This window comes from Nematolebias whitei, chromosome 7, assembly GCF_014905685.2.
Source record: "Nematolebias whitei isolate Nwh7 chromosome 7, NemWhi1, whole genome shotgun sequence".
Taxonomy (NCBI): domain Eukaryota; kingdom Metazoa; phylum Chordata; class Actinopteri; order Cyprinodontiformes; family Rivulidae; genus Nematolebias; species Nematolebias whitei.
The window spans coordinates 9,108,708-9,124,687 of NC_056504.1; the positions used below are offsets into that span (position 1 = coordinate 9,108,708).

General features: G+C 38.5%; 1 protein-coding gene across 1 annotated transcript in view; it reads left to right on the plus strand.

Moving 5' to 3' along the window:
* Nucleotides 1-14,399, plus strand: part of LOC119411698 (vitamin D3 receptor B) — a 45,664-nt gene extending 31,265 nt beyond the window's left edge. The window contains exons 3-10 of the mRNA XM_037678609.1: nucleotides 4,461-4,608; nucleotides 5,422-5,552; nucleotides 6,759-6,955; nucleotides 7,904-8,003; nucleotides 9,792-9,969; nucleotides 11,277-11,428; nucleotides 13,329-13,445; nucleotides 13,867-14,399. Coding sequence (XP_037534537.1) covers nucleotides 4,463-4,608; nucleotides 5,422-5,552; nucleotides 6,759-6,955; nucleotides 7,904-8,003; nucleotides 9,792-9,969; nucleotides 11,277-11,428; nucleotides 13,329-13,445; nucleotides 13,867-14,120 — 1,275 coding nt within the window. The 5' untranslated portion in view covers nucleotides 4,461-4,462 and the 3' untranslated portion in view covers nucleotides 14,121-14,399. The remainder of the gene's footprint in view (nucleotides 1-4,460; nucleotides 4,609-5,421; nucleotides 5,553-6,758; nucleotides 6,956-7,903; nucleotides 8,004-9,791; nucleotides 9,970-11,276; nucleotides 11,429-13,328; nucleotides 13,446-13,866) is intronic.
* Nucleotides 14,400-15,980: the final 1,581 nt, after the last annotated feature.

Here is a 15,980-nt window from a genome sequence, read left to right on the forward strand (position 1 = left end):
TATATATATATATATATATATATATATATATATATATATATTGTATATCAGAGTCAGAGATTCTTTATTGTTGTTTGCACCACATGTGGTGGAGCGAAATTATGTACACAGGGTCCCAGTTACATCCAACAATAAAATGTAAAAGAAAAATAATGATAACATCTAAGACATGAACTAAGAAAAACATCAACTAAAATACACTAAACACCAATAGCATAAAAACATTAAGTTGAGCAGCAGCACGAACATGAGCATGAGTCTGTGTGAGCAGATGAACACGCATGAACACAGCAACATGAATCAGATCAGCAGCAACATTGAAACAGATCAGCAGCAACATGATGTGATTTTTTTTCACAGTGATTATTCTGGTTAGAGATTCATGAATCTAACAGCCTCAGGGTAGAAGCTGTTCCTCAGTCTAGTGGTTCTACACTAATGCTTCTTAACCTCCTTCCTTAAGGGAGCGGGGCAAAAATTGTGTGTGCTGGGTGAGTGGGGTCCTTCATGATGCAGGTGGCCCTCTTCCTGCATCAGGAGGTGTAAATGTCTGATGGTGGGGAGACTGACTCCAACAGACTTCTGTGCAGCCTTCACCACTCTCTGCAAAGCGTTTCTTTCTGCAGCTGTGCAGCCTCCATGCCACACATTGATGCTGGAGCACAGGATGCTCTCCACTGCACACCTGTAGAAGGAGATGAGGACTGAGCTTCCCAGACCAGCTCGCCTCAGCCGCCTGAGGAAGTAGAGTCTCTAATGAGCTTTCTTGATCAGGCTGGTGGTGTTGTTGCTCCAGATGAGGTTGTCATTCATGTGGACACCCAAGTACTTGTAGCTGTAGACCACTTCCACCGCAGATTCAATTCAATTCAATTCAGTTTTTTTATATAGCGCCAAATCACAACAAAGTTGTCTCAGGGCACTTTACAGGAACATTCACAAACATAAAAGTCAATTAGTAAAGTTCTCTATCTAAGGAATCCAGCAGACAAGTTGAATCTTGGCTTCGTTGCAGTCTCCCATCCTGAGCAAGCACAGTGGCAACAGTGGAAAGTAAAAACTCCCTTTTAAAAGGAAGAAACCTCCAGCAGAACCAGGCTCAGGACAAGCGGCCATCTGCTTAGACCGGCTGGTTTGAGAGGACAGGAAGGAGAGACAGACAAACACAGAATGGTAGGTCCAGATATAGGTACATGGTATATCTGAAAGACAAAAAAAAAAACACATGTTAAGGATTGAAAAAAATATTACAAATACAGATCCTCTTATGATCGGGGGTGTAGGTGTTTTTGTTCCTTCTGAAGTCCACAATCATCTCCTTTGTCTTCTTCACATTGATGTGAAGGTTATTCTCTCTGCACCAGCTCTCCAGGTGTTCCACCTCTTGCCTGTAGCTGGACTCATCATTGTTTGTGATGCATCCCACCACCATTGTATCATCTGCATATATATATATATATATATATATATATATATATATATATATATATACACACACACACACAAACCAGATTCCAAAAAAGTTGGGACACTAAACAAATTGTGAATAAAAACTGAATGCAATGATGTGGAGGTGCCAACATCTAATATTTTATTCAGAATAGAACACAAATCACAGATCAAAAGTTTAAACTGAGAGAATGTATCATTTTAAAGGAAAAATCTGTTGTTTCCAAATTTCATGGCGTCAACAAATCCCAAAAAAGTTGAGACAAGTCCATATCGCTCAGCCCTACTCACACACATGCGCAGCCTGGTATGGTATGGTATGGTATGGTATGGTATGGTATGGTATGAAGTTTATTCATTTTAAAAAAGTACAAAACAATTCCATAACAATATATAAAAAGATACAAAAAAATTTAAAATGAAAGGCAGCAGAAAGAAGAAAAAATCTTATTATATCTGCCCCTTTTTTCAAACAATTATTTCAGACATATTAATTTTCAAGTAACAGAACAAAATGAATAACTTTCTAATTTTTCTAATTCTAATACAAAACACACACTAAGCTACTTCATATATACTTTTTTAACAATCTAGATTTGATCTTTTTCTTAAATGTACACATTGACTTGACATTTTTACATCACTCTCTAGACCATTCCACAATCCAACTCCTTGGATTGAGGTAGACCTTCCCTTCAGGCTAGTTCTGAATTTTGGTTTGACAAATATCTCTATCCCCTTAAGATTGTAACAACTTTGTCTTTTAACAAAATTTCTTTGGATATTTAATGGTAATGTGTTATTTTGAGCCCTATACATAACTGATAAAATACTATAATCTACCAAATCATGGAACTTCAATAACTTCAGTTGATGAAATAATGTGCTTGATGGGTGACTGTAATGCTTTCTGGTGATGATTCTTACAGCTCTTTTCTGTAAAATAAAAATAGGTTTTGTAAATGTTTTACACGCTTTCCCCCAAACATCAATGCAATAGATTAAATGTGGAACAATGATTGTGTTATACAACATGTACAGAGCTTTATCATTTAATAATTCCCTGACTTTGTATAGTACTGCAATAGATTTAGATATTTTTGTTCTTACAGAATTTATGTGATTTTTCCATGTTAGCTGTTCATCAATGATTACACCCAAAAATTTCATCTCATTAACTCTACAAATCTCAACACCCTCAATTTTAAATGGATCGTCAACAGTTCTCTTTTTGTTACTAAATATCATGTATTTAGTTTTATCTAAATTTAATGATAATTTATTAATTTTAAACCAAGTTTGTATTTTATCAAATTCTGTCTTCATCAGTTCCAACATCCGTTTTACATCTTTACCCAAACAAAAAAATGTGGTGTCATCTGCAAAAAGGACACATTTGAGGAGTCCTGATACATTCACTAAGTCATTCACATATAAAATAAATAACTTTGGTCCAAGTACAGAGCCTTGAGGAACTCCACAAGTGATATTGCACAAGTCAGATCTTACACCATTTATTTGTACAAACTGTTTCCTATCTTTTAAATAGCTAGATACCCAGTGCCTCAGAGAAGCATGGAAATTCTCATTTGAGTAAATGCAAGTGGATAAAATGTGAAGCATGTACATCTTCATCGCAATCACACAAACATGATATGAGTTTACCATTAATCATGTGTGCCCATACAATGTACTGTTTGATCTCAGAAGTAAAAGGATGAGAAAACCACAAATTGTGCACTTAAACAAATAGAAATAGCAACATTTTACATCTCATACTTGCCTACTCAGCAGCCAACAACTATATGATCATCACTATGCAGACCATCTGCAGCATTAATGTTAGCTTTTATATAGTCTCTCAATTTGTTTTTGTTTAAATTTTATGTTTTCTTGTGTTTTATGGAAAAAGTCCCGCTCTGCTTCAAATTTACGTGTCAGAAGCTCACAGGAGCCTGAAGCCTTACTCTGTGGTCTCTTGTTTATCAGAGCTCTGATTGACCCATCAGCTGAATTCCCTTGACAAGTATTTGCCGACGTGTTGTAGTGTGCAGGAACAGACGTATTGGAGATTCCATGTTGAAGTATGCAGTGCCCACTTCAGCTATTGTTTAAACATTTAATCATTAGACACTGCAAATCACGATGCGCACAGCCAAAATACAATACCTAGATATCTCTGTTGCAATAACAAACACAAATCCTGTTAATGTAATTGTCCAGAATTAGATAATTTGGTTCAAAAGTGTATTGGTCATGCTCAGAAAGGACTAAACTGCAAAACAACAACAAAACTTGCACAGTCATTTAGCTGGTGCTTTTCTTTTTAATACCTGACGTGAATGATGAAAAGCTGTGTCAAATTATTCTAAATTATTCAGTAGACTCTTCACTTTAGCTGTTTGTGAGTTTGAACATTGTTTCAGTGACTGTTTTGCACCTCCTTCCATCGCCGGTTTTGATTTCACTGAAAGGAAGCAACAAAAAAAAGAAATGAGTGAAGCTTAGTGAAGGACAATGATTGTTTGTTTATGAGAATGTCCTTGTTATTTGTTTTTGTCCTTGTTTGTTGTTTATTTTATTTTATTTTTTATTTTTATTTTTTCTTCTCACAAGGCCAAGTTAAAAACATAATCGGAGTTTTGTGTGATCAAACATAACCTCAATATAGCTTTAGGGACTTAAAAATGGGTTTTCCATTTAATTCATACGTATGGCCAGTTTCTCACACTTGCACATTAGTTTAGTTAACTCTAAAAGTAGTTTGGGAACTTGAGATAAATTCACTTTCAGCAAAGTTTTTATAGCAAATTGTACATATATATATGTATGTATGTATATATATATATATATATATATATGTATGTAGATTTTATTACAAAAAAGCCTAAAGTTTTGTTGATGTAAGTTATTTGCAAATACTTACAAATGAAGAAGTAATTTTACATATTTACTCTTTTTTTATTTGTGTGCTGTGTCAGTCATTTGTGTTTTTCTTCTTTCCGATTCAGTGATGGAGCCTACCGTTGTGAGTACATCCACTCTGCCCTCCGATGAGTTTGATAGGAATGTGCCACGGATCTGCGGCGTGTGTGGCGACAAAGCCACTGGCTTCCACTTCAACGCTATGACCTGTGAAGGATGCAAGGGCTTTTTCAGGTATGCATTTAGTCTGCATCAGTCTGAGGAGCGGTACAGTGCCATATATTTTTTAAATACGCTAAAGTATGCTTTGTTTAAACTGTAAATGCACTTTGCATAGACTGAACATGGGCTCTGCTGCACAATGCTTAAGGCAGTGACATGTGGCTTACAAACACCTAAATGGCACATGGCTGTCCACATAGTTGCACAAATATGCTGCTCATCATGAGTTTCTGATTTAATTAAAGACAAATGTAACCAAATAGTTTTTGGTGTGTAACTTTTTCCTCCCTGAGTGTGTTTGTTTCACATACTCGTTCATTTACATCTGTTCCTCTCAGCTGTGTTGATTTTCAAAGGTAAAGCAGAAAAAAATATGGATGTTTATTAATCTCCTTCCTCGTCTCTCAGCTGGCCCTCGTTTGAACTCTCACAAAGCATGCTCGCCTGTGTTTTTTTGGTTCACGTACGTGGATAAATGTTTGTGCGTTCCTGTGCCTAACCATTACGGTTTGCGTCACTCTGACGAGACCCGTCTTTTACGCCTGGTTTCTTTGGCACGTATCCACATTATTTTCCTGGAAACTTGTCAGGCTTAAAGGTGAAAAGTATCGAATTCTGCCTTGTTTATTATTTGTGAGAAACAATTTTAAGTTTCTCACTGCCTTGTATTAAAGTCTGGTTACAAACAATTCTAAGCACAAACACTGACGTTCATACAGAGGCACAAGACCTTTAAATTTAAACTCTTAAACCAATAAATTGGTCTTTTTGTGTTCTGAAATCTGCATGTTTTAATATATTTTCTAATGTTTGCCGGTTGTTTAGGCGCAGCATGAAGCGTAAGGCCTCCTTCACATGTCCCTTTAATGGCAGTTGCACCATCACCAAGGACAACAGGCGCCACTGCCAGGCATGCAGGCTCAAACGCTGTGTGGACATTGGCATGATGAAAGAGTGTAAGTAAAACAGCTGACATATACGTCTTCACTTACAAAGCCCACAGCCTATAATTTTTTTCTTGAACATGGTGTAAAAGGTTGTTTACCTAAGGGACTTAAATGAATCACCATGTAGAACGGCACTTTCATTGCTTAGTAGTATTTTTTTTTTACATAATTAGACCTCATTAGATTATTGATGGATCTGAAAATAGATTCTATGATGAATTATTATTATTAAATGAGCTGCTAATATTCAAGACTGATACAAAAGTTGCCTCTGATACACGTCCAGTGTGTTTTCATCACGATAGAGCTGAATTTTACAGATGAGACAAACAAATTAAAACAAATACCTTTTCTAATTGTACTACTGGTGTTTGCTGTTTTTGAGGACCCTCTGTCCCTCCTGAAAATTATTATGTAATATTTGGCCTGAGGTTAAGTATCTCTGGGTCTTTGCCCTTTTAGAGTGTTTACATGTTCTGTTTAAACAAGTGGAGCCTCCCTGTATTGTGTAAAGTATACCACATCTCAAGTTTAAACACCTAATGTGCAATCTGGCTTGGCCTCTTCTTTCTACAGTTTCATGTTTGTTTTCATAGTCTGCAAATAGCAGGCACATCTTTTCTTGTTTTTTGCTAATATCCACATATTGTCCACAGGCCTCTTTTATGCAAAAGGTCTCACCCTGCCAACTTGTTTGTCTCCCAGTGTCTCTGGGAGTGTTGGCAACAGCACTATAGTTTACTGTACGTAAACAGGGGCCATTGATGTCGCTGTTACTGTTGCAAAAACAGCAGCATGTTGTCGAGACCCAGCTCTCTCTCTCTGTTTCTGTGAGCTAATTCAGCGGCTAGAACAACAAGGAGCAAACAGAACAAAGACAATGTGTTCAGTTGTTCAGTGCAGCAGGGGTCTCCATATGGACCCATCCCCTCCCATTCTCTTCCTCCAGAGAATAACAACCTCCTTTCACCCAGCACAACATAGACATGGCTGTCATCGTAGTGTTTAGGTACATAGTGTACCTTAGAACAGCTTTCATTGTTGATCTTGTTTATAATTTATGATCCAATGACTTCCCTGACCCACTTTTTAATCTGTTATGTTTATGGGGTTTTTTTTTACACAAAAGGTGTCTCAATATCACTTTTCCTGCAAGTCAAATATTCCTTTATACGTAGAATACTAAAGCTCCCTCTCTTTGTCCTGCCCCTCCAGTCATTTTGACAGATGAGGAAGTGCAGAGAAAGAAGGACCTGATTCAGCGGAGGAAGGAGGAGGAGGCGCAACGTGAAGCAGAAAAGGAAGCACGCCGACCCAGACTCTCTGACGAACAGAGCCAAGTCATTGCCACACTGGTGGAAGCACACCACAAAACATATGACGACTCCTACTCTGATTTTTGCCGTTTCAGGGTTTGTATCTTATGATCTTGTGATCAAACTAATAGTGTCGTAGTGTTTTTTTGTTTTTTTTTAACCATGCGGTGGTGGTGTGTCACGTTTCAACTGGCAAAGCACCATCTCTGAACTGGCTTTTCCACAGTAAACCATATCAGAGCCACATCACAGTTTTACTTTTAACAACTCTTTTCCTTCAAACCTTCTTGTGTATTTAAAGTTTTCGTAGACAGTTGGGACAGCTTTTCTACTCTGGTCTGTGTTTGCTTTATTTATTTATTTTGCAAACCGATGGTATAATACCAGCAGGCTTGTTTAAAAAGACTGTTTACAGCAGGTTGTGTTTGTGTATTTAGTTTTTTACTGCAACTGGGAGTTCTGTGTTTCTGAAAACCTCAGCGAACATGTTTTTAGAGGGATTAAGAAATGTCAGCTGGTGATATCAAAACACCTGACAGTGGTAATGAATGCCGTTGCAAACACTTTTTAAACCTTACATTAGAAGGCCTGAAATAAGAATGCAGTTTTGTGCAGTTTGCTGGGTAACCTTCACAAACACGGACTATATGGCAGGAGAATAAGAGGAATAATGAGCTGACGGGGTTTGCATACGCTGCTCCTTCAACTTCACCTACTCATTCGTGATTTTTTTTTTTTTAACGTGGCTCCTACCTTATTACATGGTTCGAGTCGGTACCCATAAACCCACGCCTGGCCACTAAAATAACTGGTACTTTGATCTGAAAAGAGCTGGTGTTACTCTAGCACCCGTTTCTATTGCTTTGGCAGCTTAAACAGAAAATAAACTGATTTTATGTTTGGCACCAGTCCAGCACGGCTGTGAATGACATTGATTTCTTTTGTTTAGGATTTTCATTTTGTTCACATTTTAACAATGAACCCTTTGTATTCTGCATCTGGTTAGCTTTAGATTCTGAGCTCTAGTACTTTTTTCTTCTGCAGCCTCCTGTGCGTGAAGGCCCGGTGACCCGAAGTGCCAGCAGAGCTGCCTCTCTCCACTCCTTCTCTGATGCCTCCTCCGACTCTTTCAGTCACTCTCCAGGTGATAATGATTAGACTACACTCGAGATTAAATCAAAAAGTAGCACACTATTTGAGCTACTGTTCCCTTTATTTGGAGTAATTTGGAAAAAAGATCAAATTATACAATACTAATAAAAAGATTTAGAAAGTATTTATTTAGCTAACAGATGTTTTGTATTCCAACTTACTTCTTTACATGTGAGCTTTTGTAATCTATATGTATAATGATGCATGCATTTATACTGAACCAGCACAATACTGATGTCTGGTGTGCAATCTGATGAAGACTATGTTAGTCACAGGCCATCGCCGCTCTTCTTCTAGTAGAGGCCACACTTTTTTGTTGCTCTCTTTTCTAAACACCATGACAGAATAAAAGAAGGAAGAGACCTTTCAGATGAGGAGTTTTAGGCCCATGGCCTGTAGGACACTGCCTAGTTTAAACTGGACGAATAAGCACTTCAGTACTCTTTCAGGGATGAAGATGTTCACATCCTGGACAGAGAGGAACGATGGTTTGAGAGAGGAGTAAAGGAGGCCATCTTTGTGAAAAGAAATCGTCCATCGTTAAACAGGGGTGGAGGCCTCCGGGTTCAACTGTCCCCCTCTTACAATGCTGTGATTGCTAGGATCACTCAGCCCTCTGTGAGTAGTAAACAGCCATCAGTGTGCTAATGATCCATTGTTAGGCTGATGGTCCTTCTTGACCATGTGATCAGCTGGTTTTGATTGTCAGCAGCAAACTGGTTGATCCACTCTGAGAAGGTGCTATTTAAGAGACTGAGCTGAATACAGCTCCTCAGACTGAGGAAGTCTCTTGGATGAGAGACGAAACGTTTCTACATTTTTTTGTTGTTTTGCTTTGTTTTGTTTTTTGAATGTCCAGAGGGCCAGATTTAACTTTTTTAGATTTTTCTACCTGGATTATTGAGCATGCATCAAGACACTTCAGTAAGTTTTTTTTTGTAATTTTTTATAGGTTATCCGTTGACAAAACCTGCTTTGTTGTACAACTTGCTAACGCCTTCCTAATTTTAGGTTGTTTATCGGTCTTAGTTTTGGAAACGTTTTTTTTTTTGTATATATAAGTGAAAGAAACAAACAAAAAGTAGCATTTGTCTCTTTTCCTGTTGTACCAATTGTCGCTCTGAAACCTGGATACACACTGAACCATGATTTATTTGTGCAATTACAGTAGTCCCTTGTTTATTGCGGGGGGTTCTGTTCTCAGTCCCCCTGCGATAAGTGAAAAACTGCGAAATAGTAGTACAAGTAGTAAGTAGTAGTTTATTTTAAACCCTTCCCACACTCTTGCAATATTCTAAACAATGTTTCTAAACTTTAAATGCTCTAAAAGGGCACATAATGTCATGATCCTCATTCTCTCTTCCACCTGCCAGTGCTCGGCCACGTCTCTGCTGCAGGAGGGAGCTTCTCCTGCACATGTGGGCTGCACACAGGTGCTAAATATTTTTGAATAATTTATTATCAATTTTAAAAAATCCATGCCGATCTTGCGGCTCATCCATCAATCAGCCAATTGTGTGTCATGTCCAATCTTACTTTGAAAAACCACGAAAGAGCGAGTCCATGAAAGTCGAACCACGAAGTAGCGAGGAACTACTGTACACCCAAATAAATTTCTTAGAATGTCCCAGTTCATCTTTTTTTTTTTCTGCCTTGGTTCCAGATGTAATAAATATATACTAATTGATAATATTTATCTGTCTGTATAAGTTGTATGTATTATCAGATGAATACCAGTTTCTCCTTCTTCTCTAATCTGTGTTGCTCCTTGTCACTGTAGAGTCTGTTGACACCAAAATGAACTTCTACAACCTGATGATGTATCAGGAGCATGGCAACAGCCCTGACTCCAGTGAGGAGGAAGGCTCAGGCTTCTCGATGCTTCCTCACCTGGCTGACCTGGTCTCTTACAGTATACAGAAGGTCATTGGCTTTGCCAAGATGATTCCTGGTTTCAGGTACGTGTGTTCTTGTGGAGAGGATTGTTCTGTGTAACAGTTTTTTTCGTTAACACCTACAGTAGATTTATGCAACAGTGGACTATTTGAGTTGTTGTATTCTTGTTACTTTAATTTTATTTATTTTTAGGACAGTCAGGGACAACCTCAGTCTTGCCTCACTGACTTTATAGAACAACCTCTCATGTATATTTGTTCATCTCAGTGTGACTTCTGACCTAAATGTATTTGGGAGACTTTGTACACCTATAACTTGTTTTTTTCTCCACAGATGAATTGATCATGGTTGTACATGTAGTCGTGGTCTAAAGATCACAGATTACTGATGTGCACAGGTGGCTGACTTGCTTTAGTGTCTTACATAATGTATTGCTCCTAAAGGGAAGTAGGTTGCTTATTTACAGTAATCGTTTTGTTAGTGTGAAGTTCATCAGTTCAAGTTTATGAGGTGGTTGTTACCTGATTTGAGACAAAGACCATCTTCTTGCTGGCACACTCATAATCTCACACCCACAGGTTATTAATCTGACGATCACAGATTTTAAAATAGTTTATTTTACCTTAAAAAATGTGTGTTTAAAACTTCTGACTGTACAAGAGAGGTTATTAAACCACAGTGACAAGTTAAAGATGTGTTATTGTTGTTATTTTTGATCATTACTGTAAAAGTAAAAGTGCAATGGTTGTTAAGTTGTTGTTTCTGTCCTACCTTTCACACATAGAAAACATTCCTTGCTTGAGTGTGTGTTTGTCAGTGTGTTGACAGGAACAAATGTGCTGTGTGTTGTGAGGTCAATCCAAAGTCAAGGCAGAAACGAGGTTGAGCCTGTATTTTTCTAAAGGTTTCATAATGACTGACAGTGGCTGATGAACATGATGGATTACCGTTGGAATGTTTGCCCACTTTCAATCTGCTTTCTAATCCCTGAAAAATACCTGAGACCTCTCCTTGACATCTGCAGGCTTCAGCTCACGACTCCTGCCAGTTTAACTCCATTTGAAGTCGTTTTACGAAAGAAAAATAGCAAGTTGGAGGGTTTTAACTGAGGCAGTGCAGACGGATGGAACATCACGTTAAGTGTTTGTCCTCCACATATTAAAACGTTTCATTGCAGGAGGCTGCAGACAGGATGTTTACCTAGTTTATGTTTTATTAAAGGTCAAAGACTGACAGGCCTAGAAACTGAAATAAAGTTTACGCAAAGTAACTATTACCTAGTTTGACAAGACTAAAATTCTATTGTTCATGCTGGTTGTTTAATACGTTACTGTGAACGATGTAGTAAAGTTGATTTGGTCGCTTGCAGGGAGCTGACTGCTGAAGACCAAATTGCTCTGCTCAAGTCCAGTGCCATCGAGGTGATCATGCTGCGCTCAAATCAGAGCTTCAACCTGGAGGACATGTCCTGGAGCTGTGGAGGGCCCGACTTTAAATACCAGATCAGTGACGTCACTAAAGGTCAGTGTGGATCGTCTGCGTTTACAGTTTGACAGCTCTGGAGAGGAGCCGATGGTCGGGATCATTTTTATAATGCTGTGAGATATTGAGGGAAGAAAAGATGAAAGTGTCACTAAAACAAATGTTCAGTGTTCAGGAAGTAGGGAGCCAGCCTGCTGCCACAGGTGTTCATGTTACGAGTTTCAAACTGCAGTTAAAGTCACTGATGGCAGCCCGTGTGCAGCTAATAAAAGTGTTTCAGCACAACCAGTCTGACACTTCTGTAGAGCCCCTGTAGGCATGGCTTTCATTTACCTTTCAAACAAGACTTCTTTTTTTTTAGGGGGGATCAAGCAAAGAATGTTACTTGTGACCTTCTCACCACGCAAAACAGCAACCGTGTGAATCTTGAGGAGAAACATTATTTTGACACAAACGAGGCTGGAGTAGATAACGTTTCATACAATAATCAAAATAAAGTCAATAAAAAATCATCAGGTCAGTTGTATTTGTTAAAAATCAATGTATAATTGAAAATGTATATTTTAAATTAACAAGGCCATTGCACAAATAAACTTCAATGTAAAAATGATAGAAATGAGTTCTGTGCTTTAGGAGCTGGTGATGAAGCTTAAACTGTAAAGTGATCCAGTCTTAATTCAAGCTTGCTTGCTCAAACCAGAAACACCAAAGCATACCATTAAAATATATATATTTTATTTATTTACAAAATTATTTAAACTTTTTTTTTTATAGTTCGTTATGCTCTATCATCAATAAGTTTCCAATTTATTCCAAATTGTGATCTAATCAAACGTTACCTAAATCAACCATTTAAAACCCATGCAAAGACAACTGTCACCAATCTGTTTCTCTTCTAAGGTGACTTTGTGGGTAACATGGCTGTGAAGTTGTGTTTGTGTGCGTGCGTGTGTGTGTGTGTGTGTGTGTGTGTGTGTGCGCGCGCGCACGACTAGACTCAATAAATTACACCCAGCTGCAGCTAAGAAATGCTTGTTGACAATGATTCAATCAGTCCCAATCAGCATGAAAAAATCTGTATGGATCCAGATTTGAGGACAGCTGACGTGAAAAGATTACATTACTTCAGATTACTCGGACAATACAGTTAATTTCATGGACGTTGCCCTCTTGTTTTTTTGCTCAGTGTAGCCTGCTACATATTACTGACCTATTTTGAGCTCAGCTTGTGAGATATAATAACCTTGCTCTACTCCGATGGTTATAAAGCCACCGATGTAACGAGCATAAAGTGGCTTTATGTCCCAGTCAGTTTCGTCTGTTACCAGTCAGAGGTATTTTGATTGAATACATCTCCAACAGTTGTAAAATATAGTCTTGACACCGCAGCAGCTCTGCAGTGCAGTGGTGCATCTTAATCATCTGAAATAAATGATCAAAGTAAGCATATGGTAACGTTCTGTTCCATAACACTGATTGGTACATGTTGTCCCTTGTGTGGATCGTCTTCCATTTATCCGTCAATTTACAATATTATTATTAGTGCAAAGAAAATGCATGCATTCTGTCAGTCGTCTAGAAATTGCTCTTGCACTGCACATCTGTGTTCTTATGCTCATTCATCGTGTGCTGCATTAAGCCCAGCCGCTGTGGCTAATGTACGATAACAGAGATTCGGGAGGTGAGGTGTCCTTAGTGACCATGATCAATCAAAAATGCTTTGAAGTAGAGCACAATCCAATAGTTAAGATCCAATACTTAAGGTTGGATTGGGACATTCCTAATGCATTCACTTGTGATAACATCAATGTTTTTTTTAACTGCTGTGAGATTATGCTAACATGCATTCATGTTAACTTTAACGACAAAGATTAAAAAAAATTCTGTCTAGATGAGTCAAAAAGACTTAATCACACAAAAATGTGCTGATTTTTCACAGCGGGCCACACTCTTGAGCTGCTGGAACCACTGGTGAAGTTCCAGGTGGGCCTGAAGAAGCTCAGCCTGCACGAGGAGGAACATGTACTGCTGATGGCCATCTGTCTGCTCTCCCCAGGTACTGTACCTGTGTGGAAGAAGGAAAAGGTTGAAGGCTATCATGAATTGCACTCTTCTGTCTTTTTAAGCAAATGTGTTGTTTTATAACTGGCAGCAGGAATGAATAACTTAAACTTTATTTTAGGAATATTAGATGTTTTTATTTGTTTTTTTTTTTTTTTTTTACAAAAATGCCATTGTGGTACATGTCTACACTATTGGAGACATTTTCTGACTGACCGAACACACATTCATGTGTGTGGTATATAATGACAGATACAATGCGTACATTATGTTGAAACTAATCTACAAGCTAGCTGGAGTAGCTGTTTTCTTTCTGACCAAAAAGTGAAAATAGAAAAGTTCTGTTTTCTAGCATCAGCTGTTCTCTTGCCTCCCCACCATAAAAATCTTAAACCTCTGGCCTTTCTCTGCTGCAGACCGCCCAGGCGTCCAGGACCATGCACGGATCGAAGCGCTTCAGGACCGGCTGTCTGAGATCCTGCAGGCCTACATCAGGCTTCACCACCCTAGCGGGCAGCTGCTGTATGCCAAGATGATCCAGAAGCTGGCTGACTTGCGGAGCCTCAACGAGGAGCACTCCAAACAGTACCGCTCCCTGTCCTTCCGGCCGGAGCACAGCATGCAGCTGACTCCGCTGGTGTTAGAAGTGTTCGGCAGTGAAGTTTCCTAGATGCCTAAAGTTCTGGTGTAGAGCAGGAAGATGGTATGAGATCCCACTGGGTAAAATGGAGGGAGAGAGCTGAGAATGCGCTGGATGGACTAAAAGCGGGAGTGGTGTATGAAGCAAGCAGAACAGAGAAAGTGTGTGTGTGCGTGCGTGCGTGCTAGTGTGTGTGTGTGTTCATGTATGTGATGTCTAAAGAAATCTTGCTTGGTTCGAAGACCAAGAATGTTTGGAGAGCAAACAGATGTTAACACAGTAAACAAGGGAATGTCATATAGTACAAATTAAGCTATCCATGGGACATCTGCCTTTATATATATATATATATATATATATATATATATATATATGCAGATAGATATATACAGTGTTTTTGTGTGTATTTAATTCAACCAACAGCTGCTTTAAATGCCTGGACATACTGTGTGTGCACGTCGTGCACACACCAACACAACAAGCATCCTCAGTCTTTCATTTAGCCATTCTGTTGAACTACCTCTTGGTTTTTATTGGGTTTGTTTTATATTTACATCAGCGATGTGAAACGGTAACTTTTACACAGAACAATTTAAATTCAACACATCTGACTTCAACAGTGCAACAGCAGTGCCTGCACAACACTTTGAATTTTTGATCATTCAGAAATCGAGTCTCTCTCAGCTTATTTTTGATTAGATTTTTTTTATTTTTTTTTCGGGTTTTGTATCTGCTTCTTTCTGGGACAGCGTATGTAAATGACTATGTATAATTCAAACACATGCCTTTCACCTGTCACCAAAAGCATGGTCAACTAATCGTTAAAGGCTTCCAGCACCTAAAGTAATCTTGCTGCTCCATGGCTTGCTGCAGCCACTCTGCAAGTTGTCTGACTCGTCCTGCAGTGTATGAAGGAAAATGTCGTTTTTTTTTTAATATATTTTTACTGCAGAATACAGAGCATAGTATGTAATTTAGTGAGGTTTTGATTGAACTTTATAACTTTAAATAGGTTGCCTGGGTTTGAGATGAGAATTAGCCACTAAATGTATTATCTACCTGCTAATTATCAAACCAAGCCCACATTTTGTCTCGCAACTCTCTTGAACTCTGCCCATGTTTATTATTCATGGCTATTATGTGTATTCTAAGCACTGTTTGAGTCAACCCTATGTAATGAGATCCAGTATCTTTATTATCCCAGATCTTTAAAGGGCTAAGATGCCAAATCTAACTGGAATGGTGATTGGAGGCCAAAGCGAGAGGCCCACTGTCTTGTTTTTATATAGCTGCAAACCACACCTGGACTTGGCATAGATATTGATATAATTGCAATAGAAAAAATTTTTTTTCTTCTCTTTTCCGTGTACGTTTTTATTTTATTTTTTTAAATGTCGATTCACCTTAATAAACAATTCCATGAATTGTTCCTCCTCAGTAAACCGTGAGCTCAGTGGGCGGAAAGCTTGGGAAGCTGCTTCAGACCTCCACAGATATTTCACCCCTTTCGTTTCTGACTGGGAAGTGGATTTTCTAGAATGTCTGAGGGCCTCTTGTTGTGGTGCTGGTGGTGCTGTGCACTTCCACGCCCTGGCCCTCCCGTTTGATGATGTATGCTGCGCAGCCCTCCAGTGGCTGCATTTTGTAAATACCAGGTATATACTTATATAAATATGTCTACCGCTGTACATAGGGCTTCAGAGATCCTTTAGGCTTCTTTTCCCCAGAAAGATATATGCAAATACAACAGACCCTTTTGTGTTTTGACTTATTAACACTTTCTGAAACACCCACTCTTTTTTTTACTTTTTGGTAGGATAGGTTTAAGAAATGGAATAAAATTGAGTTTCGTATATGTTTGAGAAAATGAATTGTTTGTTTAGACGTAGC